Source organism: Chelonoidis abingdonii, chromosome 5 (assembly GCF_003597395.2).
Source record: "Chelonoidis abingdonii isolate Lonesome George chromosome 5, CheloAbing_2.0, whole genome shotgun sequence".
Taxonomy (NCBI): domain Eukaryota; kingdom Metazoa; phylum Chordata; order Testudines; family Testudinidae; genus Chelonoidis; species Chelonoidis abingdonii.
Genome location: NC_133773.1, coordinates 82017629 through 82043255, shown reverse-complemented (window position 1 = coordinate 82043255; position 25627 = coordinate 82017629). Strand labels below are relative to the sequence as shown.

The 25627-nt window shown below is 38.7% G+C and overlaps 2 protein-coding genes across 5 annotated transcripts in view; one reads left to right on the top strand and one right to left on the bottom strand.

Moving 5' to 3' along the window:
• The window catches only part of TRAPPC11 (trafficking protein particle complex subunit 11), a 39195-nt gene extending 25796 nt beyond the window's left edge, over window positions 1–13399 (bottom strand). For 2 of the 4 annotated variants that reach the window (XM_032769311.2, XM_032769312.2), the window contains exons 1-10: window positions 13226–13375; window positions 11883–12106; window positions 10802–10971; window positions 10276–10346; window positions 8482–8596; window positions 7030–7129; window positions 5931–6004; window positions 4378–4474; window positions 3249–3382; window positions 2227–2374 (exon numbers count right to left, since the gene is read on the bottom strand). In XM_032769311.2, the coding sequence (XP_032625202.1) occupies window positions 2227–2374; window positions 3249–3382; window positions 4378–4474; window positions 5931–6004; window positions 7030–7129; window positions 8482–8596; window positions 10276–10346; window positions 10802–10971; window positions 11883–12086 (1113 nt within the window). In that variant the 5' untranslated portion in view covers window positions 12087–12106; window positions 13226–13375. Of the gene's footprint in view, window positions 1–2226; window positions 2375–3248; window positions 3383–4377; window positions 4475–5930; window positions 6005–7029; window positions 7130–8481; window positions 8597–10275; window positions 10347–10801; window positions 10972–11882; window positions 12107–13225 lie in introns of all 4 variants that reach the window. The other 2 variants (XM_032769309.2, XM_032769310.2) reach the window with 2 other exon arrangements.
• A 233-nt stretch (window positions 13400–13632) lies between these two features.
• RWDD4 (RWD domain containing 4) lies at window positions 13633–24699 on the top strand. The gene is made up of 7 exons (XM_032769314.2): window positions 13633–13780; window positions 14843–14923; window positions 16869–16978; window positions 17079–17223; window positions 21141–21258; window positions 21721–21770; window positions 23102–24699. Exons 1-7 carry the CDS (start codon window positions 13757–13759, stop codon window positions 23132–23134), a joined length of 561 nt encoding a protein of 186 aa, XP_032625205.1. The 5' UTR covers window positions 13633–13756; the 3' UTR covers window positions 23135–24699.
• The last annotated feature ends 928 nt before the right edge of the window (window positions 24700–25627 follow it).

The window sequence follows — 25627 nt, the reverse complement described above, 5'->3', positions numbered from 1 at the left end:
AAAAGGAGCACTTAAGGAAGACAAAGCTGTTGCAGAAAACCTAAATAAATTATTTGCATTGATCTTCACTGCAAAGAATGTGAACGAGATTCCTGCACCTGTGCCATTCTTTTTCGGTGATAAATCTAAGGAACTGCCTCAGATTGAGCTATAAATAGAGAAGGTTTTGGAACAAATTTATAATTTAAACAGTAATAAGTCACCAGAAGCAGATGGTAGTCACTCATGAGTTCTGAAGGAACTCAGATATGAAACGGCTGAACTATTAACGGTGGTATGAAACCTATTGCTTAAATCAGCTTCTGAGCCAGATGACAGGAGAATAGCTAATGTCATGCCAATTTTTTAAAAAGGCTCTAGAGATAATCTTGACAATTACAGGCCAGTAAGCCTAACTTCAGTAATGCGCAAACTGGTTGAAACCATAGTGAAGAACAGAATTACCAAACACACAGATGGACACAATACACTGGAAAAGAGTCAACACTGCTTTTGTAAAGGGAAACTATGCCTCACCAATCTATTAGAATTCTCTGAGGGTGTCATCAAGCAGGTGGCCAAAGGTGATCTAGCTGATATAGCGTACTGGACTTTCAGAAAGTCTTTGACAAGGTTCCTCATGAAAGGATCTTAAGCAAACTAAGCAGTCATGGGATAAAAGGGAACGTCCTCTTATGGATCAGTAGCGGTTAAAAAGGTAGGAAACAAAGGGTAGGAATAAATGGTCAGTTTTCACAATGAAGAGAGGTAAATAACAGGGTGTTGCAAGGATCTGTACTGGAATCAGTCCTGTTCAATATATTCGTAAATGATCTGGAAAGAGGGGTGAGCAATGAGGGGCAAAGATGGCAGATAAGATACAAAATTACTCAAGATAGTTAAGTCCAAAGCTGACTGTGAAGAGTTACAAAAGGATCTCACAAAACTGGGCAGCTGGGCAACAAAATGGCAGATAAAATTCAATGTTGGTATATGCAAAGAAATGCATATTGAAAAACATTGTCCCAGCTATACATATAAATGAATGGGGTCTAAATTGGCTATTATCACTCAAGAGAGATCTTGGAGTCATTGTGCATAGTACTCCGAAAACATCTGCTCAATGTGCAGTGGCCGTCAAAATAGCTAACAGATTGGTAGCAACCATTAGAAAAGGGGTAGATAATAAGACAGAAAATATAATAATGCAACTATATAAATCCATGGTACACCCACACTTTGAATGCTGCAATTTACACCTTCTCTTAATACAAGAAGAAGGGGTCACTCAGTGACATTACTAGGCAGCAGGTTTAAAACATAAGGAAGTACTTCAATACACTCTCAACCTGTGGAACGCATTGCTGGGGATGTTGTGAAGGTGAAAAGTATAAATGGGTTCAAAAAAGAATTAGATAAGTTCATGGAGAATAGGTCTATCAATGGCTATTAGCCAATATGGTCAGGGATGCAATCACATGCTCTGGGAGTACCTAAACCTCTGATTGCCAGAACCTGGGACTAGAAGATAGGCTGGAATTGTCCTGTTGTGTTCATTCCCTCTGAAGCATTTGCCACTAGCCACTGTCAGAAGACAGGATATTGGGCTAGATGCACCATTGGCTGTACTGGGTCAGACCATTCTTACATTCTCAATTCAGTCTAACACCACAGCCTATTTACTTTCGTTTGTTTTTAGCATAACTTGTAATTGGTGTAAATGAATTACTTTTCCTTTTAAAGTCTGCACAATTACAGGCAGCTCTGTTTATTTTTTTTAAAAACGGTTCCTAACAGGGTTACGCAGCGGTGACAGGTAAGTAGCATCAGTAGGAATTCAGAATATTTTAAATGATTGACACATCAGTGTGAAAGTATAGTTTGGTATAATTGTACATAAGTGTTCATAGCGGAATACAAATTGGCTCCTTTTTCAGACTTTTTCTGCCAGATAAGTGCTGAATAATTTAGAAACATTTAGAAAAATATTTTACATAAAATCTGCTGCATAACTAAAAACTGGTGTTTTGTTTTGTTTTTTATTTTACAGTTGAGGTCGTTTGGGATAAAGTGATGATTAATTTATTCACTAATAGTCAATCCTTCCAAATACTGTACTAGGTATTGCTGCTCCTAGGTTGCTAATAAAGGCATATTGCTGGATTTAGCTTCATCTATATTAGACTGAAGCTTTAATAAATATTTAGAACAAAAAGTTAGCTGATTTGCAAACTGTTTGCAACTTACGTCATGGTTACAGAGTACGTTGGCTAGTTGCTTCCGTTCCTGCGCATAGTATGCTGCCTGCTGGTAATAAAAACCTGGATTCTGAGTCTGAATTGCTGTCAAGCCTAGTTTAATAGCCTCATCAAACAAGTCTCCAAAGGCCTGAAATCTTTAAAAACAACAACATTTTTTTTACCTGAATATTTACTATAAAATGAAAGATTAAGCTTTAACTGTATGATATATGTGGCTACGGTTAAGTACAATACACAACAGATTTGAACTTAAGTGTCATTGTAAATTAAACTAAAGTTCATCCAAGACTTTCATAGGTTTCTGAACCTCAATGACCCATTCCCCACAACTGCATTCATATGGGTGCAGACCCATCAGGGTCAGGGCCCAGCTATTTTGAAATAATTGTACTGTTTTGTAAAATCAGTAGGGTTTTAATTTCCATATGCATTCAGTGCTCATGACTGATGCTGACTGACAGCCCTGGAGACTGAAGTCCTCCCTTTACGTGCAGAACAAATAAAGACCGGGCAATGACAATGAAAGCCTCCTAACTCCTCCCCACTAACTTGAGGCAATCCCAATAAGCAAAACTCTCCTGCCCACTCCCTCAGAGGACAGCAATCTTTACAGCTATGGCCTGCTGTCTACTATATGTTTAAAAACACAGTGTAATGTTAGGATAATGTCTTTGTGAGGTTGGCATACATTATGAAGTTTTAAATTCCTACTGAAGTCAGTTAGGCAAAGCTTCTAATAACCGTAAAATCAGATTCTATATCTCACAGTACGTAACACATGCTGAGTCCCAACACTTATGAATTACTGTCAGTTATTAATGCAAAGCACACTGACACAGGACAATTAAACTAATAAATGCCTAAGTATATTATACCTTTTAATATCTATTGCAACTCTTTCATGAAGAAAAATTCAGAATTTCACTGCTTCTCTAGACATAAAACAATTAACTTTGTGAAATGCTTACACAAGAGCTACAATGGAAGTATTACTTAGTAAAAACATACTGTTTAGACATCCAGGCAGCATGCTCAAAAGCCAACTCTGCACTGCCTATTTTTTTCTTGCACAAGTCAATGTGCTTCCTGAACTGAGCAATTGCATCCAATGGGGTGTTATGCTGAAAACAGAGACGACAAATCTATAGAAATCAAAATAAAAGAAAGACTTTAAAATCTTTATCAACAGTCTAATCAAAGTTCAAATATCTAAAAGTAAATCTGACATTAGAAATGTAGTAGGTAAATAAGATCCCAAACAATTTAGAAAATAAAAATGAAGGTCAGATACAACATCTGATAGCATTTTATATGAAGCAAACAGGGTTCCGTGCCACACATCCACATGGCCCTCCATATAAATTATGGCAAGAACTGAATGATTAGTCCTCTCCAGAAAATAAATAAAAAGGCACAGATCAAACTCACCTCAGAAGAGAGTGAGCACCACACACTCCCAGATCCAGCATGGAATTGCTGAGCTACTTGGGAGAGGAGGGATGGACAGCGCCAGATATCCTTTGGAGGCAGTGATCTTCCCCACAAAGGCTATGAAGTCTGCAGTAATCCAAACCTTGTGGATATTCCTTTCAAGGGCCTGGTTGAGGACCAGCTCCAGTAATGTTTTTTTTTTAAATTAGTCAGTAGGAAGACACTTTGCTGACCCAAGGTCCTCTAAAACCGGTTCTTCCAAAGGAAGAGCCATCCTTTCTTCAGGATTACTATTCCTTCTCCACCTTTTAAAATGGGGAATCATTAATCTAAAGGCTACACGAACTTGTTTCTGGAAAGTGCTGTTTATTCCCACTGACTTCAAATGGGAATTGAGGAGGTGCTAAGCTGTTCATGGGATTGAGCCCCATGTAAACTCTAACCCTTTAAAGACAAAACACAGTTCTGAACACCTGAACCCAACTTCTACTGAGGAGATATTTTTTCCTTGGAACTTGAAGTAACCTCCACAAGCTAGAATTTAGGAGGACTGCAGCCGGGTAGTACTTTAGAGCTAGATAATGCTCTAAAAGCAATAATATAGGAGAGGCATTTTTAAAATTAAATCTTTTACGGTATCTGAAGGACTCAATCTATCATATTTTAAAATTTACAGGTTTGCTAAAGATTACAACAAATTTGTTACCTTGTAGTTTATAAATCCTGCCATGGTCTTGATTTCCAACATATTCGTTTCATGCGCCCTCAATTCATGTACAAGATTATATGCAGTTCTGTAATTTCTAAAAACATGAATGTTTACAAGTTAGGTGGGTTGGCATACGAAACAACAACTATTCAAAAAGAAAGAATCTGCATTCAATGAAAAAATTTTTCTGGTGAAAAGCTCATTGATAACAGTAACACATATAACTGACTCTGCATTCACAACATCTTCAAGCAAACTTTCTATTTATTAGTCATGACAAAAAACTTTCCTGCCTTTTTCCAAATCAGCAGTTTAGGAGCAATTTAAAAAGAAAAGAAACAAAAACAAACCCAAACCTTGTGCTTTTTTGCTTCATTAATCTCTACCAACAGGCAGACTGAACACAAACTGCAATAGTCAAAAGAACACTACGATTACACGTTCCCAAAAGAACATTAAAAACATTTCTGAAATACTAGTAAATCTTCAGATTTGATAAATAGTAGCACATATTCAGGGATGTAGCACAGGAGTAGGAAATTTACTATTTTTTTTTAAGCAACAAAATAGTAAGTTAGAATATTTTGAAGTTTGGATTTAGTTACAGCTTCTGGTTTCAGAGATACATCTAAAAATATCCAAAAGTGAAATTCAGAAATCTTCGCAGAAAGTAGCCATGGAATGCTTTTCCTTAGCAAGATATGCGAAATGATACCATCTGAGGGTCAGCTCTAAGCATGCAACTGACTATGACGTCTATCCAGCAAAAGCAATTAAGCACACACTCAACTTTAAACATGAATAGTCCACCAGTTGACTGGTTTGTTATCTTTTTTTATTAGAAAGATTTTGACAAATAATGATAGTAAAGATTGGGAGCTTACCTTTCCTATATTCCATTCACCTTAATAGAAATGTGACCTTTAAAGCCCAATCGAGACCATTTAAATGCTGACATTAAAGAATAGGCAAATACATGCCTCTCCAAATTTTCATTAAAGAAAGTAACAAACAAACAAGGAATTAGATGCAGAAGTAATTTTAAGGCCACGTTAAGGTTACACAGCTGCACATCATTAAGGAAATTCAACAGTTAAGGCTCCAAGAGCAATTGTGGGAGGGAAAGGAGGCAGCGTGTGCATGGATACGCGTGTAGAGTATTTTCTATGCCCTTTGTCTTAAAGGTAGAGTTTAATTCATTTCTATTTAGGTCTTAATGTACTCCATAAGAAATACAGGATCCACAACACATCAGTTAGTGTTGAAGTTAGAACCTTAACCTTTGTACTTCTAAAAGTTATTTTATATCAATGTAAATTTAGAGACACTTGAAGTATGAAGAAGCTGAACACAAACTCAAGAAAATTCTTTGTACCAACATTTACTCTGAACAAAACAGACTAACAAAACACATAATTCATTCCAGTATAGAATGAGCTCAAAATATTGATTGCTTGATTTGTTACAACTGCCCAAACATAAATTTAAGTTTTACATTTCATTAACCCTGAAGTAAGAGAAGTCACTGCGAAAAAAGAAAGCTTACTTACTTTAGAGCATTCTGTGTATCCTGTTTCAGCTCACTGAAGAATGCTATTTTGAACTGATGTCTCACAAATAGAAGCTGCAAAAATACAACCAATATTTTAATGGTACCAATAATCTAAATGGAGTGCAAACATTTACAAAATTGGAATATATTTTAATACTCAGAGAAATCACAGGTATTTTAGTTGGAAATATGCAGTATATAAGGAAGTGTATAGATATCACAGAAAACAATGATGAGTAGTTGTTTAATAACACGACACAGAGCTCTTTTGCTGAACCTAATTTATTGCTCCCACTCCAAAAGAAAGGGAGACAGCCTTGTACTGTCCATTGGTGACCCTGAATAGACACCTTAAGGATACATCTCATGGCTCTAAAGGCAATCTTGCCTTGTTTTCCAAAACAGAGGATAGTTAGTGGTTGCAACACAAGTTCTTATGTCAAAACCAGTAATTGGTGAATTGAAAAGAAACAAACAAGAATCAAGTTAAGCCAAGAAGTCAGGCTGTAGAGGGCACTTACTACAGAGCTAGAACACTGCACAGAAAAACCATAAAACTTCCATATAATTTCTCCTCTTTTGTAAAGTTTTAAAAATCTGCTTGACACTTCCTGTTTCAGAGAGGATATCCCAAAATACATTGATCCATGACATCCCAAATATCAGAGATTGCAGCAAGACACCTGTATTTGTTGTGTTGTTTTCTGGAATACTTCAGGCTGACTTGAGCTACCAAAAGAATTTCAGCACAGAAATTTTATTTTCAGAAAGTGAGCTGAAAACTTGTTTCTATGCTGAAATACACTACCACCACAAGTCTGACAAGTGGGAGTTTTCAGTATGTAACTCTGGATTTAATTTCACTGTCATTTTTTATTTGAAGAAGTTCACCTTTAAAAGGTGAATTTCACTTTAGTTGATGTAAGGTAAGAAAAAGGACCATATCTAGGATAAAAGTGAAAAAGAAAAAAGGTGTGAAAATTTTGTTTTGTTTTAACATTCTTATATTTTAAAAAAATCCTGTAATATAGCCTATGTATCATATATAAGTCATCTACATTTTTGGAATTATCTTATTTAAAAAGGAGTAGCATTACCTGATGTGTTGTTTTATTCAAGAATTCTTTATGAGATTTTACCCTTCTTATTTCAGTATAGTAGTAGGTCTGTGCATGCTCATAAAAAGCATTCTCTAATCTGTAAGAGAGAATTGCTCATCACTTTTTAAGCAAATAAAGAAGTTATTTCAGTATATACAGGATCTAAAGTACTAAATTAGGCTATTTTTAACACTATTCCTTCTACAATCACTAAGCAACCAAAAAAAGAGCCCCAAACACAAAAACTTAGGTTACTGGTATCCATACAGGTACCAATTTAGGAAAGCACTAAATTAAAAATGCTTGTGATATTTATTTTAACCTACATTATCTGCCTAGAATATTTTTGAGATGAGGTGGGCGAGGTAATATCTTTTATTGGACCAACTTCTGTCGGTGAGAGAGACTTGCTTTTGAGCTACACAGAGCTCTTCAGGTTGGGAAAGGTACTCAGGCTTGGTTTACACGAAAGAGTTAGGTCGACATAAGGCAGTTTGTATCAACCTAATTATGTCAGTGTGTACACTAGAATGTTGTTGCTGACGAAGTGGCCTGTTACACCGACATAACTCTACCTCTATGAAAGACTTAAGTTGGTGTAGTTAGGGAGTCACAGTGTCTGTTTAGACACTGTTACTGACATCAGCAGTTGGCTAACATTCTTCTCAGTTTCATGGCTGCTTCTGGCTCAGAGCAGCAGCTGCAGCCATGAACTGACAAGAATGTCAATTTCACTGCTGGTACTCTGCCTGCCCTGAAACTGAGCCGAGGCTGGGCTCACAACCCCGGCTGTCATTCTGGGTGGGTTGGGGGCTCTTGCCACACAGCTGCCAGTGCCCCACTTCAGTCAGTGCATGTGCTCCTGGCCAACAGCAGCCAATTGACTTACTGCAGTGGTTGTAGGTCGACCTAAATTAGTTAACCAGCATTTTTCACTTACCGGCACCCCCCGGTCCCTCAACATGCCAGATAAAACAGCTTGTACTGTAGTTGGCATATACAGAAAAAGAATGAGGACACCTAATGAAGGCAGACAAGGAAAAAGCAAACACTTGCCTAGCAGTAGCTTCAATCTCCCTTAACCAGCAGGGCTAGATGTACTATACAAGTGTGTAAAAAGACCCAGAGTGAACCAAAGGCAGTCTTTGGGTTTCCTGACACTGTCTCCCAGAAGGCCATTTAGTAGCAGGTTTTATGTCTTACTTAGAGGGAAGGTGCCAATCATAACATGACCTTATGGAAAAAGGACAAAGGTTAAAAGAAACTTAGTGGATTCATCACGACTCAGCATGATGTGGAGTGTTTCAACAAAGGAATAAAATATGAGTAATGTAAGTTTACAATTGCTCTACAGCTGATGTACAGGCGAGTTGATATCTGCATATCATATGTCCCTTAGTAGACTGGAAAAAATGCATTGTAGGAAGAGACTTTTACCAATTCACTTACCTTATAATGTAACCAACCAGATGATCCGTGTGTGGCAACACAAACAAGGATTTTCCAGAGAGGTCACAAGCATTACATAAAGCTGCTGCTCTTTCTGAAGCAATAACATCTTCCCCTAATGAAATCAAAAGAGCATGCAAACAAGCATCAGTTGGCAAAGCAGTGTCAAATTGCATTCTTCTCAAAGCTTGACTATCACAAGCTATGGAACAGGTGATATACACCTCTACCCTGATAAAACGCAGTCATGGGGAGCTAAAAATCCCTACTGCATATAGGTGAAACACTGTTATATCGGGGTAGCAGTGGCAGGGCTGCAGCCGTGATTTAAAGAGCCCGGGACTCTGGCTCCTGCGGGGAGCCCAGGCCCTTTACATCACTGGTAAGCCCCACTGCTGCAGCCCTGGGGTAGTGGCGGCAGGGCTCCAGCAGTGATTTAAAGGGCCCTGGACTCCCCACAGCAGCCAGAGCCCTGGACCCTTTAAAGCATCGCTGGAGCCCCGCTGCTACCGCGCTATATGCGAACCCATGTTATATCGGGTCGCGTTATAGTGGGATAAACATGTACCTAAAAAGATAGACTCTCTCTCAAATCTTCTGAAACACCAAGGCTCTGATCAGCAGAACATCGTTGTGGCAGAATAACCCCCAGAAGACCTGAGGAACAAGCAGGGTACTCACAAAGCACTTTACAGATTAATTTATGGTACTAGTCATGTGATCTAAAAAAAAACCAAAAACCACCACTGAGACAAAAAAAATCACTTCTGTAGCTCAGCACCAGTGACTTTTAGAGATGTAACAAGTAAAAACAAACAAGCTCCTCCTTCCATGATTTCATGCAGTTACAGCTTGTGATAGATTGATTTAGGATGCGACCCCTTCAAAATTCTTTCCTGAATGACTTACATTCAGTCAGACCGTGACGATTTTATCCCTTGCCAAAGTTTGGCAAGAGGGGTAAAAATGTACTGTGTACACTTCATAACAAACACCTCTCACCTCCATTCAAAATGGGCCTCTCATAACAGTTTGATTGGGCAGAAATAAGTACTGAGAATGGTGAAATCCCTGGGCTTAATGAAGAGCCTTAAGCATTGTGCCTGTTCCAATCTGACATTTTAATAAGGAAATATTCATAATGACAATTGAATATTCTTACACTAAAATGCTTCACTGCAGCTTTTAAATCAGCTGCAATTAGTTTATTTTTTACTGATCTGAGGTAAGCATTAAGTGACAACTGCTTTGTAGGATAGGTTACAGCAGAGGTTCTCAGACTTTTGTACTGGTGACTCCTTTCACACAGAAAGCCTCTGAGTGTGACCCTCCCCACATTAAAAACACGTTTTTATATATTTTACACCATTATAAATGATGGAGGCAAAGCAGGGTTTGGGGTGGAGGCTGACAGCTTGTGACCCTCTATGTAGTAACCTCGTGACCTTGAGGGGTCCCAACACCCAGTTTGAGAACCCCTGGGTTACAGTCATATTTGCACTAGGCTTGATATACAGTATCAGAAGCTGGACATAAAAAAAAAAAAAATCATAGTACTGAGAAACTGAAATTGGTTAAAAAAGGTAATGAAAAAGCACCTGGACTTTAGGGCCAATTTTTCAGAGCAAATTTTCCATTGTGTATGTGCATGTAGTGGCAAGTGAATTTTTGTGCACACAAATCACTGTGCATGAGAACTGCATGCAAAGTGCACAAATGATGAACAGGGTAAAGTCCTTTGAAAATGTGGACCTCATATTTACATGAACTGCAGTTTGATTAGCCTTTTAGTACCTGGAGGTAAGGGAGTTTTCTTTTGAATCAAAACCACAGCAACTTTTGTGTTTCTTCCCTGCAAACTTTGTCTGAAATAGAAGAGTTGCAATGACAAGCTCATATTTCATATTTATACAATGACTTTCAGTCTACTTTTAAAGTCATTAAAAAATTGCATATAAAAGGCACATGCACCATCCACAAGATACATATTCTCTCTCTTTTCTCAGCTAGATTGTAATGACAGCATTCTTAATCTCACTGATTTTAGAAAACAGGAAGTAAAGGTGGCTCCCAAGCAACTTTGCCAATTTACAGTCTAAAATAAGACATCTTTAAATCCTCTTAAATACATATCAAATATTCAAAACAAAATTTCAATAATAATTAATCTATAAAGAGCCCCATCAGTCCAGCACAAAATTATATTATATATATTTTAAAAAATAAGATGAAACTGCTTTACGGTACGTGCAAATACTTCGCAACTTACACTTCATACAAATACAAGTTAATACTTATAACCCAACTCAAACAACTGTACCTGACAATTTCAACTTTAGTAGCACATTCTGACTGTTTTTCTTTCCACTGTGGCTCATCCCAGTCCAGTTCATAGAACACCACAACAAGAGCTGGCACCAGATTCAGATGTTTATTCATCCACCCAGTCTTCAATATCCCTTTTGGAATGTACCACTCATACGATGTTCTCTGAAAATATTAATTTAACTCATTAAAATGAGCTACCAACTCTGTTTATTTTTGCTGTGGCATCTGCATGGGGAATTCCATGTGTCCATGATCAGTCTTGAGGACTTGATCTTTCCTCTATCAATCTTGCTCTCAAGTGTCTGCTTCCTAATGGAGAAGGTGTGGTGGGAATTTTTTTAAACCATCACACCCCACTGTTGGCTCAAGAGCCAGATGTAAGCCACTGAAACATTATAAAAAATAGATTTACGTGGCGGGGCAGGGGGGAAGAAAGAGAAGAAGTGTTGGAAGGAGGAATGATTCTGACACTAAAGAAAAGTCAGCTTCAGGAAATATAAAATACTTTGAACTTACACAGTACCTGTCATGCAAAGATAACTTTATAAAGCATGTTGTGAACTAAGTATTACCCCCATTTTACAGAGAGGGAAACTGACAAAGATGCAAATTACTTGTCCTAAAATCGCAATTAAAAGCAAAATTAGGGAATAGAATCCAGGTTTCTTTATTTCCAACTCTCCTCTGTAATAAGTAACCATTGGACTATGCTGCTTATCAAGTGTCACACTAGCTGATATTGTCTCAGTTTCACTGCAGAAATTCAACTAGACCGCACATACTGTATTTTACTCTGTCTCACACAAACAGCTGCTTTAAAAATTTTCCAGAACATCTAAAAATTGAATATTTGAAATGAAAAGTATCCAAATTATTGATTTAAGAGTGATAGTGCTCCCTTAGCAAGCTGTTTCCATATTTCAATTAACTTTCTAATAGTTAATTTATTCTGACTGAAGATTTACACAGAAGAATCACAAACAGCAAACACTTTACAGTAAGTCATTTTATAGTTTGCATAATACATTAAATGTATTTTAAGTCTTTCTAAGAAAATACCATAGACAATATACCTTTGTTCTGCATTTGGGATACTCGTGGTCACCAGGAAGAACTTTGAAAGAAATTGGTACTCGGTCAGCTCTCCTGTTTGCACAAAAGGCATCCCAAACTGCACGATGAACAGCATTATATATTACATCCAAGCCAGTGAGGGTTACAAAGGCCATAGGACGACAACATAGTTCCACAGGGAAGTCCCATTGTGTTGGGCTCATCTTGAAGTTCTACAGAATGCCTGAAAAACAAAAATATCCCGTATCTCAAATCCCTTTTCAAACATACAATTTCTGAGTAGATACAAAAGATATTTCATTAAGAAAAATGCATTAAACTAGTCTTTTCACTTAAGATGCAAGTTAAATCCAGTCTGCTCACTCAACTTAAAATGAAAGGAATACAAACAATTTTAAGATGCAGGGATTTTTCAAAAAACACTGATAAGAATCAGTCAATGTTTTTTGAAGGGTGTGGAAGAACCAGAAAAGGGGGGGGGGGGGGGAAGAATCACTCGGTGTATCTCAGTCAAGATTAAACTTTTCTGTTTTTATTCATGTTGCTCAGACACTGGCACTATTAGCAAAGTTGTGAGCCAAAGGGCCACTAACTATAGGCATACAGATAAGCTCATTAAGTATCCTCCTACCCCAGAAGTGGAAGGAGCTGCAACTGGAAGTTGAAGAGGCAGGTTAGGGGCTGGCTTGAGAACTCTGATGGTCCCAATCCTGCAGTTGGATCTGCATAAACAAACCTATGAACTTGCAGAGCCCAGGTTCTACTCAGGCAGAGTCAATTGCAGGCTAGGGCTTATATCTGTTACTACTATAAGAAGCAGTCTGGTTAAATAAGGTTTGCATCAGCCAGGTATTGTATATAGCAACAAGCATGTTCTTCCTCACCATGGCATTGTCATTTTTAGCACCAACCTCATGTTTGATGCAGCACACTATACAAAGATGGCCCTGCTCTGAAAAGCATGATGCCTGTAGACATGGTGCATAGGGAAACCAGAGGTGGAACAACAGTGCGGACTGTTGTTCAATTTATAAAATTATTATTAAGGAATCGTTTCTGTTTTCACTAAAGGAAAAGCGTACGTTTCTGTCAGTGGAGCTTGAGCACAGGCATAGCCCAACCCAACAGTACCGAACATACGCGGGGAGGGGCGCGGTCACAAAGGGTTTCTTTAACACTAGCATTATGTGCCAAAAGCGCAGAGAGCGAGTGATGAGCAGGATGACCAGGAGCAGCTCCCGGCGGGGGAGTCACCCAGTGCTAACGCCCAGGCTCAGCCCCTACAACTAGTCCCCCGCCCCCACCCACAGCCCGCCCCAGCCCCGCACCGCCTCTGACTCACCACCAGCGCCCGACCCACGGCAACCCGCTTTCCCCGCCGGCCGGGGCAGCGGCTCCGTCCTACCACCTCCAGGAAGGGAGCCCCCCGCGGGCCCCTACCCAACGGCGCTGCCCACAAGCTGCCAGCCGGCAGCAACACAGCTTGAGACTCACCTCCGGAAGCGAGAGCAAGGGGATAAGAGTGACAGTGCGTTCCACTAATCAGCGTTGCCTGCTCAACGACAAAGCCAACCATTGGGTCTCGAGAACCGCGTAGGAACCAATGAGAGAAAGAGAAAAGAGGCGAGGCCGGAAGATTTAGCCAATTGTCGTTCGGGATTGGTGACGCTCAGGCAGATGAGCCCAATCACAGCGCAGAGCTCGAAATAGGCGTCAACAGAGTAGCCCTGGCGTGGCTAGGGGAACCCAAGAGGGTCGAGGTGACGGGTGGCTGCGCATGCGCATTGTGTTGGTGTGTGGTTTGAGGTTCGAGTAGCTGTTGCTTCGCTGTGTGCGCGTCCGTGGGCTGAGGCGGGGGCACCCGGCCGGGGCCATGGCGGTGAATGAGGACCAGGAGGTGAGACACCGATCCCGCCTCCTCGAGGCGGTAGCTGCCGCTCTGCCGCACCTCGCTCGGCGGGTCTCTGGGCTGCTGCCCGCCCTGCCTGGCCAGGGGCAGAGGCTGCTTCGCTGCGTGATCCCGGGCGCCGAGGTCTCCGGCCCGCCCTGCTCAGCCAATCGTGGCGCCGACCGCTCCCCGGGATCACGGATTATTTTTTTAAAATCCAGCTGAACGTAACTCGGAAAGGTGACGCAAAAATAAACGTTAGCAGCAACCCCGCCTGTGTGAGCCCAAAGTTCTAGCTAACAAGCTCCACAAAGAGTCACCAACGGTGTCCCGCACTAGTAACCTGCCCTAGAGAGTCCGGGCTGCGGGCATGCACTGTGCCCTTACTCTCACACGGAGAGACCAGCCCAGAGACGGCAGTCAGCTACAGAGGATTTTCACTTTAAATTGAATGCTACATCAAGCACATTGTTTCTTGGGTGGCATAGTTCTATATGCTTATCTTTGTACTTGGTAAATTCTTTAAAATATTTTAATATATTGATCATATACGGTGTACATATTATATGTGATTGTATTAATTCAGCCAACGGCATGTTAGATTTTATTAACTGTAAATACCATGTAGAAAGTCATTGTGTGATAGGTACTTGGAGGTTAATAGATTCTCTGGTCCCTACTCACTTATGAAATCTCTTTCCTGTAGTTTTGTAGAAAGTAACATGGGGAGGATTGAAATGTTCTTGAAACAGAGTTTGGTATTTTATGAGCAAGTTAAAAATAAAGTTTTGTAGAGTTCAGTAAAATGTGCCAAGATGAGGAATGGGTTTGTAGAAAGTAAACTGAATTCAGATTTGCATGCCAGATTTGTTGAAGTCACTTCTCCAATCCTATTTTTGGTTAGTGGAATGTATTAGACAAGATATCTAGACCAATTATTGCCTAAATTTTAATTTATTTTTTCACGAAAAACAGAATGTGGATTTCTGTATGTTATTCTGACACTCATCTGTTTATACAAAGTTCAGTATCTGATTTAAATTGCTAACATTCTCCATCTGTTGTTTTCAGATGGAGCTAGAAGCTTTACGTTCTATTTATGAAGGAGATGAATGTTTCAGAGAACTTAGTCCTGTTTCCTTTCAGTATAGGGTAAGACCATATGAAGCTTTAATTAGAAGTAATATATTCATTTAAAGTTATTCTGCACATTTTCCAAAGCATTTTCTTGAAACAGATGGATATTCACCTATTCAGCAGTAAAGGCTGTAAGTGCCCTTTTACATAATTTCAGAATAACTTGCCATGACAAACTTAAATGTAATGAAAGTTACCCTTTTGAACAGAAGAAAACGTTACAATAGCGATTATCACTGTAGTCATAGAGGAACAAGTAAAATATAACTTGTCGCGAAAAAATGTGAGCAACTGTAATTGAATTTGTAGGGAACTAAGTAAATAAGAGGGACTAAGTAAATAATTTATGCTCTAGTCCTGCAAACACAGATTTCCTTCATTTTACTAACATGAACAGACCTGCTGATTTTTCTCACAAGAGTAAAGTTAAGTATGTCTGCAATTGTTTGCAGGTTTGGGACCTCACAGACACACAAGGTACATTGAAAATAGATCATGATATATTTTTTTTTAAAAAATCTGAGTAGCATCATGTAACTTTCAAAACGAAAGTGTCAAGTGAATGCAATAATGTTGCTGAATCTTTACTGAAAGGCAGAGAAAACCAATCTATTGTAAAAGGAAGAATAATATGACAGCATCAGATCTGGTAATGTGTACTTTTCATTAGGTAGAAAGTCAGTGGAATAGAGTTGAAAGGATTAGTCCGCCATTCTTCTGAACGTAGTTAGTGTACTGCACCGCACATTGATTACCGTTAATTATAAAATAAGACCAAAAGAAGACACGACAAAGATTTCTCAAATAGTGGCAACATCCCAACACACATTATTCCCGAAAAGCTTACTATGAAGAAATTGGAAACTTTGAGTCAACTATATTTAATATTGAGTATATTAGGTTCCTACTATTCGCAATCTGCTTTACATAATCTTTGCTCTCCCTTCTCTTGCTCTTTCCACATAGATCCAACAAAGCCAGAGTTAGCTTTGCAGCATGCCCTGCAAAGAATAGGTCTTGTCCATAAGGAAAATTTTCATGCTTGATGCTTTGAAAATCAATTTAGTTAGGCCAGTGAAAACTCCTGTGGGGGCATGTATAGGAATACACCACAGAAACTAAAATAAGTGGCAACAGAAGGATTTATGCAAATTTAATTAAATCGGTTTATGATGACATCTTTAGATGCAAGCTTTTCATGTGGACAAGACTGTCCCTGGGTATGATGGGCTTAGGTGAACAATTTAAGTCTTAAAAATCGTACCCATTACTTATGACATCAAAGGTCACTAAAACATGTTTTTTTTCCAGCATTATACTGCTTGGTTTGTATTTAGATTAGACAATGAAGAGAAGGCAAGTTTCATGTAGAATGTTAGAATGTTTGGATTGCAAACACTGTCAGAATGTTTACATTTTCACAAGACTTTTTCTAGAAATTTTAAACGTGTCTATGGAGTTTTGTAAAAAAGTTTGAGTATAGGTTATACTGTTGTATATCTAAATTTAAAATGACTGTATCAGTAATGACAGGTTTTAGAGTAGCAGCCATGTTAGTCTGTATCCGCAAAAAGAACAGGAATAGTTGTGGCACCTTAGAGACTAACAAATCTATATGAGCATAAGCTTTTGTGGGCTACAGCGCACTTCATCGGATGCATAGAATGGAACATATAGTGAGGAGAATATACACACACACACAAAAAAAACATGAAAAGGTGGAGTTCCCCTACCAACTCTAAGAGGCTAATTAAGATGACTACTGTCATCAGAGATGCTTTTTGACCTACTCAAAAGCTCTCTCTTAGTTCTGAGAGGAAGAGCTTCTGTATAAGTTGAAAACTTGTCTCTGTCATCAACAGAAGTTGGTGCAATAAAAGATATTACCTCACCCCCCTTGTCTCTAAGATTTGATAACAGACTGAGGCTTCCCATTTTAAAGTGTTTGATCTCCTTTCAGATAGGTGAAAATGGCGATCCCAAAGCCTTCCTAATAGAAATTTCATGGCCAGAAACATACCCACAGACAGCTCCAAACATATCCATGAATGCTTTCTTCAACAACACCATGTAAGTATTTCAGTTACTTCCTCTTGTTTTACATGTGGTCTTTCTCACGATATTCTTGAATTCTTTTGTGCTTGTAATTGGATTTTATGGTCTCTTCTAGATCTTTAGCTATAAAACAAAGTATATTGGATAAATTAATGGAAGAAGTTGAAGTTAATCTTGGAACTGCCATGACATACACACTTTTTGAATATGCCAAAGATAATAAAGAATTGTTCATGGAAAATCAACCTGTTCATATTGTGGTAAGTGTATAACTTGCATTTTGATCTATTTTAGTTTTATAAATGAACTTTTTTTTTAATACAACAAAAGGAATAGAATGTTTAGTTACTCTACATTTAAACATCTCACATTGCTACAGGAAGCTTCTGTAGCATGTCTGTGAGGTGCAAGCCAGTATGCTATGTCACTAAGATAGTGGCTTGAAAAAAGTAGATGAAAGGAAGCGTACACAGCTCTGTGGTTGTAACCTGGATGTTTACAATCAATGTAAAAATTATTTAGCTGATGGAAATAAAAAATATTAAATTTTGTTAGATAACCTGGATGTTGTGGCTTGATAGTGGCTTGAAAAAAGTAGATGAAAGGAAGCGTACACTGCTCTGTGGTTGTAACCTGGATGTTTACAATCAATGTAAAAATTATTTAGCTGATGGAACTAAAAAATATTAAATTTTGTTAGATGACACTTCTTGATTCTGCTTTAAATGGCTCAGTAGTCTAGAACATGAAGCACATGCCAAGCACATTAACTCTGCTCAAAGTGATTCCATCAAGCTGGGTTCAGTGGAGACCTTCACTTCTAACCCGATCTGTTAAAGCAGTATTTCACCTGGAGTGGGAAACTTGACAAAAGTCTGTTTCTCGAAAGCACATATGCACCAATTTTCATCTGCTTCATCTATAATTTTGTTCAGAACTAGGTTAGAACACCTATGACAGGATAATTCTGACTCCTGAGAACACCTATGAGAACTCCTGAGCTTCCACTTGAGCCAGGAAAATTTGAAGCTTTATCTTTCATATTATCCAGCCTCCTATTCAAATTTTCCATGCTCACAATTATTCTCTTTTGTATTAGAGAAACCTCTAGGCTCGGGCCCCTGTTGATGTAGTTTTTCTCTCTAGAGGGCCTGGGAAAGCAAGCAGCCAAATGTAGATAGGAAAGATTTGAGACTGGGACGAGTTGCTAATGGTATTGGTTATAAGATATTGAATCTTAGCTGCTAGATGACTAGATTTAAATCCGCATACTTTAGTAGTGGCCAGAAGATAGCGAATTGGTGGTCTCGTGCTGGTTCCTATAGGACAAGTGTCAGTATTGGAAATACAATTACAACCTTCTGGAAGTAATTCAGATCTTTTATCCACCTTACTAAAGAGGCCAAGGATCAAATGGGTATGAGAACTAAATGGTGCTTTTGACCTTAGAGGTGTACTGTACCTGAGGGGTTTTTTTTGTGTGTTAATAAGAGTTCACACTCCATGACTGTTTCCTTCTTAATGAGCAGTAAATGTACTCTTTTGAAAACAAATAAAGGGCCTTCGTTTTCAGACCTCTCAAGAGCCTTGAATTTAACAGAGTTCACACTCTAAAGTCTACACTACAGGGGTAGGGATTGAGCTAAGTTAAGCAACTTCAGCTACGTGAATAACGTTGAAGTTGACATACTTAGATGTACTCACCGCTGTGTCTTCCCGTTGATTCCCCTTGTGCTTCTTGTGGAGGTGAAGTACCGGAGTCTATGCTAGAGCGATCAATGGTTGATTTATCACATCTATACTACACACGATAAATCGAACCCTGCTGGATTAATCACTTCCCATCAATCCAGCCAATAGCCTAAGGGCTCGTCTACACTATGTCTATACTGCCCACCTTACAATGATGTGGCTGTGCCGCTGCAGCCGCAGCATTGTAAGGTGCGTTATGTAGTCACCAACAAAATTAAAACCACCCCCAACAAGGGGTGGTAGCTTCATTGCTGGGAGTGCAGCTCCCACTGATGAAGTGCTGTCCACACTGGTGCTTTTTGTTGTTACAACTTTTGTCATTCAGTGGAGTGCCAGTGTAGACAAAGTCTTACGTTGGTATTATTAAAAGTCACTCAAGGATATGAAAAATCCACACTCCGAGTGACAGTTATACCGACCTAACCTCCGAGGTAGACAGTGCTGTGTTGGAGAAAGAGCTTCTCTCATCAACACAGTTATCACCTCTAGGGAAGGTGGATTGACTATGCAGCTGGAAGAACTCTCTCCTGTCACCATAGAGCATCTTCATTAAAGTGCTGCATCAGTGTAACTGTGCCAATGCAGTTTTTAAGTGTAGACCTCCCCTTGGTTTGAAAATAAACTGACAAAGTTAGTTGAAAAAGTTAGTTTTTGCGGAGTTGGTTCATGTTTGACTTTGAAACTGAAATTTTAACTCTGCTTAAAGTGACAGCGTTTTGCTCAAACACATTACTGAAACCTTCCTTGGAAATGACTGAAAGACAGTATGATTATACAATGCTAGAATCACACAGGTTCCTTCTGTGGACTCTCTCAGCCGTTCCATTTTGGCTCTACTGTACAAGCAGCATTATAAATAGCCCTTGTGGCATTGTATATTTGTGCTGTGAGTAAAGAATTGTATGAGCATGTAGGGAGTCTGATCCACACTTCCAACTCATTTCACTGATCTTTTAAACTGGTTAGTTATACTGGCAACACTGACAGGGAACCACTTCTATCCCCACTAAGCAATAGTCAAGACATATGCAATTGCAGGGGTTATGGAAGTAATTTTTCAAGCTACCACTGTAAGCACTGGGACATTGCACTCTAGCATCTTTTTATAAAATCATATAATGCGTGAATATAATGTAACTGGAATATGGTTCATGCAAAAGGTCTCTTGTAAGGTATCATTACAAAGCTTATAATCCACTGAGTGTGTTCATCCTATTTCTATAAATGTATCACTCTTGTATCTAAAAGTAGAAATATGAAATAACTCTGAGGGCCTATTGTAATTATGCAAAAGTTGGGCGATTAATGGTGGTTTGGAATCTTTATGGCTCCCATCAACCAGGACGATTGTGAATGGCTCTGTTTGCAGGCAAGCCTTCCTGTGAGTCAGACTAGAGGAATGAAGGCTTGGGGTCTTACAGTGACATGTGATCATGTCACCTGAACTGGAATCCATCTTTAACCTAGTGATTTTCCAGTGAGGAGGGATGGGAACCCAGAGGGACAAAGGATTCCCATCTTATGCAAAAGATATATAACTGGGTGGAACAGAACAAAGGGGCAGCCATCATGAGGAATCCCCTAGCTACCACCTGAGCTGGAACAGGAACTGTACCGGGGGGAAAGGATTGGGCCCAGACTAGGAAGGTGTCCAGTCTGAGAAAAGAAACTTATTGAAACATCTCTAAGGGTGAGATTTTTACCTGTATTCAGTTGTATTACTGTATTAGGTTTAGATTTGCGTGTTTTATTTTATTATACTTGGTAATTCACTTCTTCCTGTCCATTACTACTTGGAACCACTTAAATCCTACTTTCTGTATTTAATAAAATCATTTTTTACTTATTTATTAACCCAGAGTATGTATTAATACCTGGGGGGCAAACAGCTGTGCATTTCTCGATCAGTGTTATAGAGGGCAAACAATTTATGAGTTTACCTTGTATAAGCTTTATACGGGGTATAATGGATTTATTTGGGGTTAAGATCGCACTGGGAGTTTGGGCATTTGAATGTTAAAGACAACAACACTTCTCTCAGCTAATTTCAGTTAAGCCTGCAGCTGTTTGGGGCAAGTAATTCACACTCTGGGTCTGTGTCCCGAGCTGGCAGGGAAAGCAGGGGCAGAGGTAGTCTTGGCACATCAGATGGCAGCTTCCAAAGGGAGTTCTGTGATCTAACCTGTCACAAGCACATTAGAAACATTATTACTACTTGTAAACTAACTGCTGTCGTCATGGTGGTTGTGTGATAAAACACAGGCATCTTTCTGTACTAATGTAATTAAAATATTTGGGATGTCTCAATAAGAAATCAGACATAATCAAATATTTGTAGTTTACCCATCAGGGTGATACCTAGATATCAGTTGCCAGTTCAGTCACTGTTGGAGAGAGATTTAAATTAGACTTTTTTTTTCCTCAGACATCTGTAGGCAATAACATCTCAGTTGGAACTCATGAAATAGTCCCACCAAGTAAGAAAAGAGACAAAAAGGAGCAGTTGTCCAAAACGCAGAAACGAAAGCTAGCAGACAAAACAGGTTTGTGCAATATAGTTGTCTCCTCCTTTTCCACACTTGAGGAAAATGGTGCAATGTGTTCAGGATAGTTTCGTACCTTCAAAGACAGATTCAGATACACCTTGGGTCATGAGTGAGAATGAATTGGGTGTCATCCCAGTCTTCACTTGCTTTGCTCATAAAGCTAAACAATTTTTCACCAGTGACAACAGCCTGAAGCAGAAACTAACTGACATAGCAGTAATATGGCAGTTAGGTCTGCTTATTCACCTCAATTCCTGAATGGGGAAGTTTGCACAGCATTGCATGCTACACCTGCCTCAAGATAGTACTGTGAGTTCCTTGCTTTCCATGCATTTGCTTGTTGGATATTGTGTTGGCCAGATCAGTAATATGAGAGTTCAGCTTTTAAAGATATGACATCTTGCTGGAGTCTAGCTGTTGTTGTCTGAGAGCTGAAAATAAACCCTGCTTCTTCTATAGATCACAAAGGGGAGCTTCCTCGAGGATGGAACTGGGTGGATGTAATTAAGGTAACATGACTATTACAACTGTGAAACTATGTTTTTCTACAGATATAATGATAAATTATATTTAATCTGTCTTTTTGCTTTTCTTCCTAACAACATTTGGATTTGACTGATTAATTTCTGTATACATCCAGCATGTAAGTATTTTCAAGTTTTAGAAATCGTTTTGAAAAAAAAATCTGTGACTGTGGTTACCCATTTCTCTGTAGAGCCTAAGGATAATCCCTTACAAGGCTTTAAAAATTCACATTTCTTCTGAAACTTAAGATATATCCAATGTGAAAGCATTAACTGTCTTAAAACTTGAGTTTAAAGGAGGAATGTATCTTTTGAGCATTTCAAATGAAGTTTTGAGGTGAGAACTTTCAGTATGTAATTTAGCTATGAATTCCAGAACATGCTGTCTTCACATGGGCAACTAATAGGGATGCAGCCAGGATTTACAGGGCCCTGGAAAAGTAGAAGCAAGGAGCCACTTCAGTTGTGTTTCTCCTAAGCAGCAGCCCCACATTGTCTCCTGCATGCCTGCACCCCCTGCCTTAGTCTCCCCACAAAGTATTCTTCCCCATCCCACTATTAATTATTGATCAGGATCCCACTGTACTAGGGGATGTACCAACAAAACAAAAAAAGATAGTCCTTACTCCATAGAGCTTACAATCTTACTATAAGACAAGAGACAGATGGATACAGACAGAATGGGTAGTACAAGGAAACACACAATAGTGGTCTGTTAGTTCCTCCATTTGCCATTTCCACCCCATTACTCTGCCGCTGGAATATAAATTAACATTGCTATTTTTAACAAGTTCTACTTTATAACAAAACATATTTGATTGAACATTGGTATAACCCTTTGTCAGAATACTTTTGAGCATAGTGTTGAAACTGCAGCAAATGGGCACTGTCAAAGTTTTTAAACTCTAAATAATCCGCTCATGACAATTGTTGCAGAAATGTGTGGGACACTTTTAAGAACTGCATCTGTTTGACTTTCCAAAATGTTTGTGGACTGGTATCAGCCTTTTCTTATTAAATGGAAACAATAACTTCAGCTAATGTTTTTAACGAAGTTTAAACTGGTTCTGAGATTAACTGTAGAATATGTTTTGGATGTAAAATAGTTCATGAAAATATGGGAAAGCAGAGTCTTAAGTTCAGAGGACAATGAGTCATAAATGTATAAGCTGTAAGATTGGTTTTGAGAGTCATTTGAATTTGATGCGTTCAGTTGTTAGTACAAACTCAGCCTAATATGCCTGTATGTAGTGTAAAATAGAAATATAGTTCCTAATAAATGCAGTATGTCTGAACATTTTTTCTTTCTTTTATAGTTAAGCAAAACGGGTTCTAAAGATGATGAGTAATGGACTTTCATACAAGGAAACTTCACCTTTTAATACAGTGCAATTTGGGTCAACATCTTTCTCTTAATAGCTTTTTCCTCTTGTCAGAGTGGAACGTTTTATAAAAGGACAATTTCCTAACTATTAAACCTGAGCACAGACATTTATCCAGAGATTATTCTGGTATTACATTTTTCTTCACAAACAAAATTTTGCCTTAAAGGAAAGAGAAGTGTGACATTTTTATATTGAACTTTTAGAAAGCCTATTTGGTTTCTAACTGTCAAATGCTGAAAAGAATAGTGAAATATGAAGTGTTAATTTATATTGTTTTACTCTGTAGTAAGAATATAGTAAAATTCTGTTAATGAATCCTCTGATATTGTGACCATTTCGTGAAGTTCTCATTCCAGTGGAATAAAAATATTAAAAGTGATTAATCACTTGACAGCATAGTTCATTTAAAATAAACTCCCTTTAAACAAAGCCTTCTTGATTTGTTCCTCTACAAATGCAGAAAGGGAACACAACGCAATTATGATCAAATGATTTGTCTAGGTCTAGGCTATGTCTACATTGCACACCTTACAACAGTGCGGCTGAGGTGCTACAGCTGCTCTGTTGTAAGGTGTGCAGTGTAGCTGCACTTTGTCACCAGGGGAGAGCTCTGTCTACACTACCAACCTTACGGCAGGATACTTGTATCACTGCTGCTATGCTGCTGTAAGGCCTCCAATGTAGCTGCTCTATGACGATGGGAGAGAGCTCTCCTGCTGGCATAATTAAACCACCCCCAATGAGCAGTGGTAGCAATGTTGGCGGGAGAGTCTCCCACAGACAGCGCTGTCCACACCGGCGCTTTTTTTGGTGAAACTTATGCCAGGCAGGGGTTTGATTTTTTTCCACACCTGTGACCAACAAAAGTTTTACCAGCAGAAGTGCTAGTGTAGACAAAGTCTGAAGCTTTTGGTCTTGTTTTAACTCAAGTTAAACAGCCTGCATGTGGTGATGCAGCTGAGTTTCTGTAGGCTTGCCAGTAACACTGTTGCCTGAAATCAGAGTAAGTTTCTTGCTGTGTGATTTTGACTAACTAGCTCAAAGTTTCAGCTAGATAAGGGTAGAGAAAATAGCAACATGTGACACTTGTAAATGCTAGTGCAAAAAGTACCACACACCCTAGTCTAGACAAATTCAGAGTGAAAGAACAAATGGTTACAATACCAGTATGTGTTGTCAGTTCAGCCCAGTGTGTGTCTGTTGTAGTCCTCCTCATGTATATTTTTAGAGGAGGTCAGGGTGTTTGTGTGGAGCTGTCCTACTGATAGTGAACTTCTGAATGTTATGATTTGGTGGCTTTTTCCATTGGATAATCAGTGGTTTACTTTGAGGATTTTATTGTATGAATTACAGGACACTAGGGAAAAAAATAACCACTCTCCCACGCTGGAAAACATTTTTTGTACAGGTTTGTTATCTTATATCAAAGAAAAAAAATCCTCTTTACTGTATAAATGGTAACTGAATACTAAATGCCTTAATGTCATTTAATATGAGATTTTGAGCTTAATAAATGCTTATTTATCTGCCATGGTGTGAGGCTTCTTGCATAATACCTATTGTGCATATATTTGTATATTTAGGTTTGCATCAAATACCTCCCATTATGAAGAAAGATTCTTAAACTTGTCAAGAGAATGCTTTTTTCTTAAGTATGTGCATTCTATACTTTTCAGTATAATTGTTGCAGTTCCCTTATTTTGGACTCAGTCTTTCTCACTTTTGGGAGTGCAGCAATCAGATACACATTTGCTGAGCTGCATGTCATGCTCAAAGTGTGCATCCAGCAACCACAGTTCATTTAAAAAGTGCACCCTATTGCATGTAATAATCACAAAATTTAGTGTTAAGGATGCAGACTGAGTGCTTCTAGAAGACTTGGGCTGAGTCATGCCTCTGAGCAGCCAAGTACTAGAGAGGTCCCCCGTAAAGACAGTAGCGTAAATTAACTTTACATTTTCAGCCAATGGGCTTGTTTGACTATTGAACAGTATAGGTTATTGATATACCACTAGAGGGCTTATAAACTGCAAACATGAATGCAGTTGCAAATTCCAACAAACGAGAGAGAGGTCCAGGAGACCTATAAAAACAGTGGGATCTGACAAGTCCCTATTCAAATAATGATTTAAGGTGTTGCACTTTGTATTGGAATGATGTATAGGTCAGTGCAAACCAAAAGTGAACAGGATTTGAATGTGCAGGTTCTTTTAATAAAGAAACCACCAACCCATTAGTTCTGATGGAATTTTAATCATCAGCAAATGTGGTTTTTCACCTTTGAACCACAATTATCAAAAATTAAAAGACTAGATAAGATTACATCATCTGGAGAAAGCAAATGTTTGACAAACTGAATACTTATTGCTGCAAATATATTGCTTGGCTTCTTAAATTAAAAGTACTTTTGTATAAGAAATCAAGATAAGAACACCACAAAGGCAATAACACCTTAGG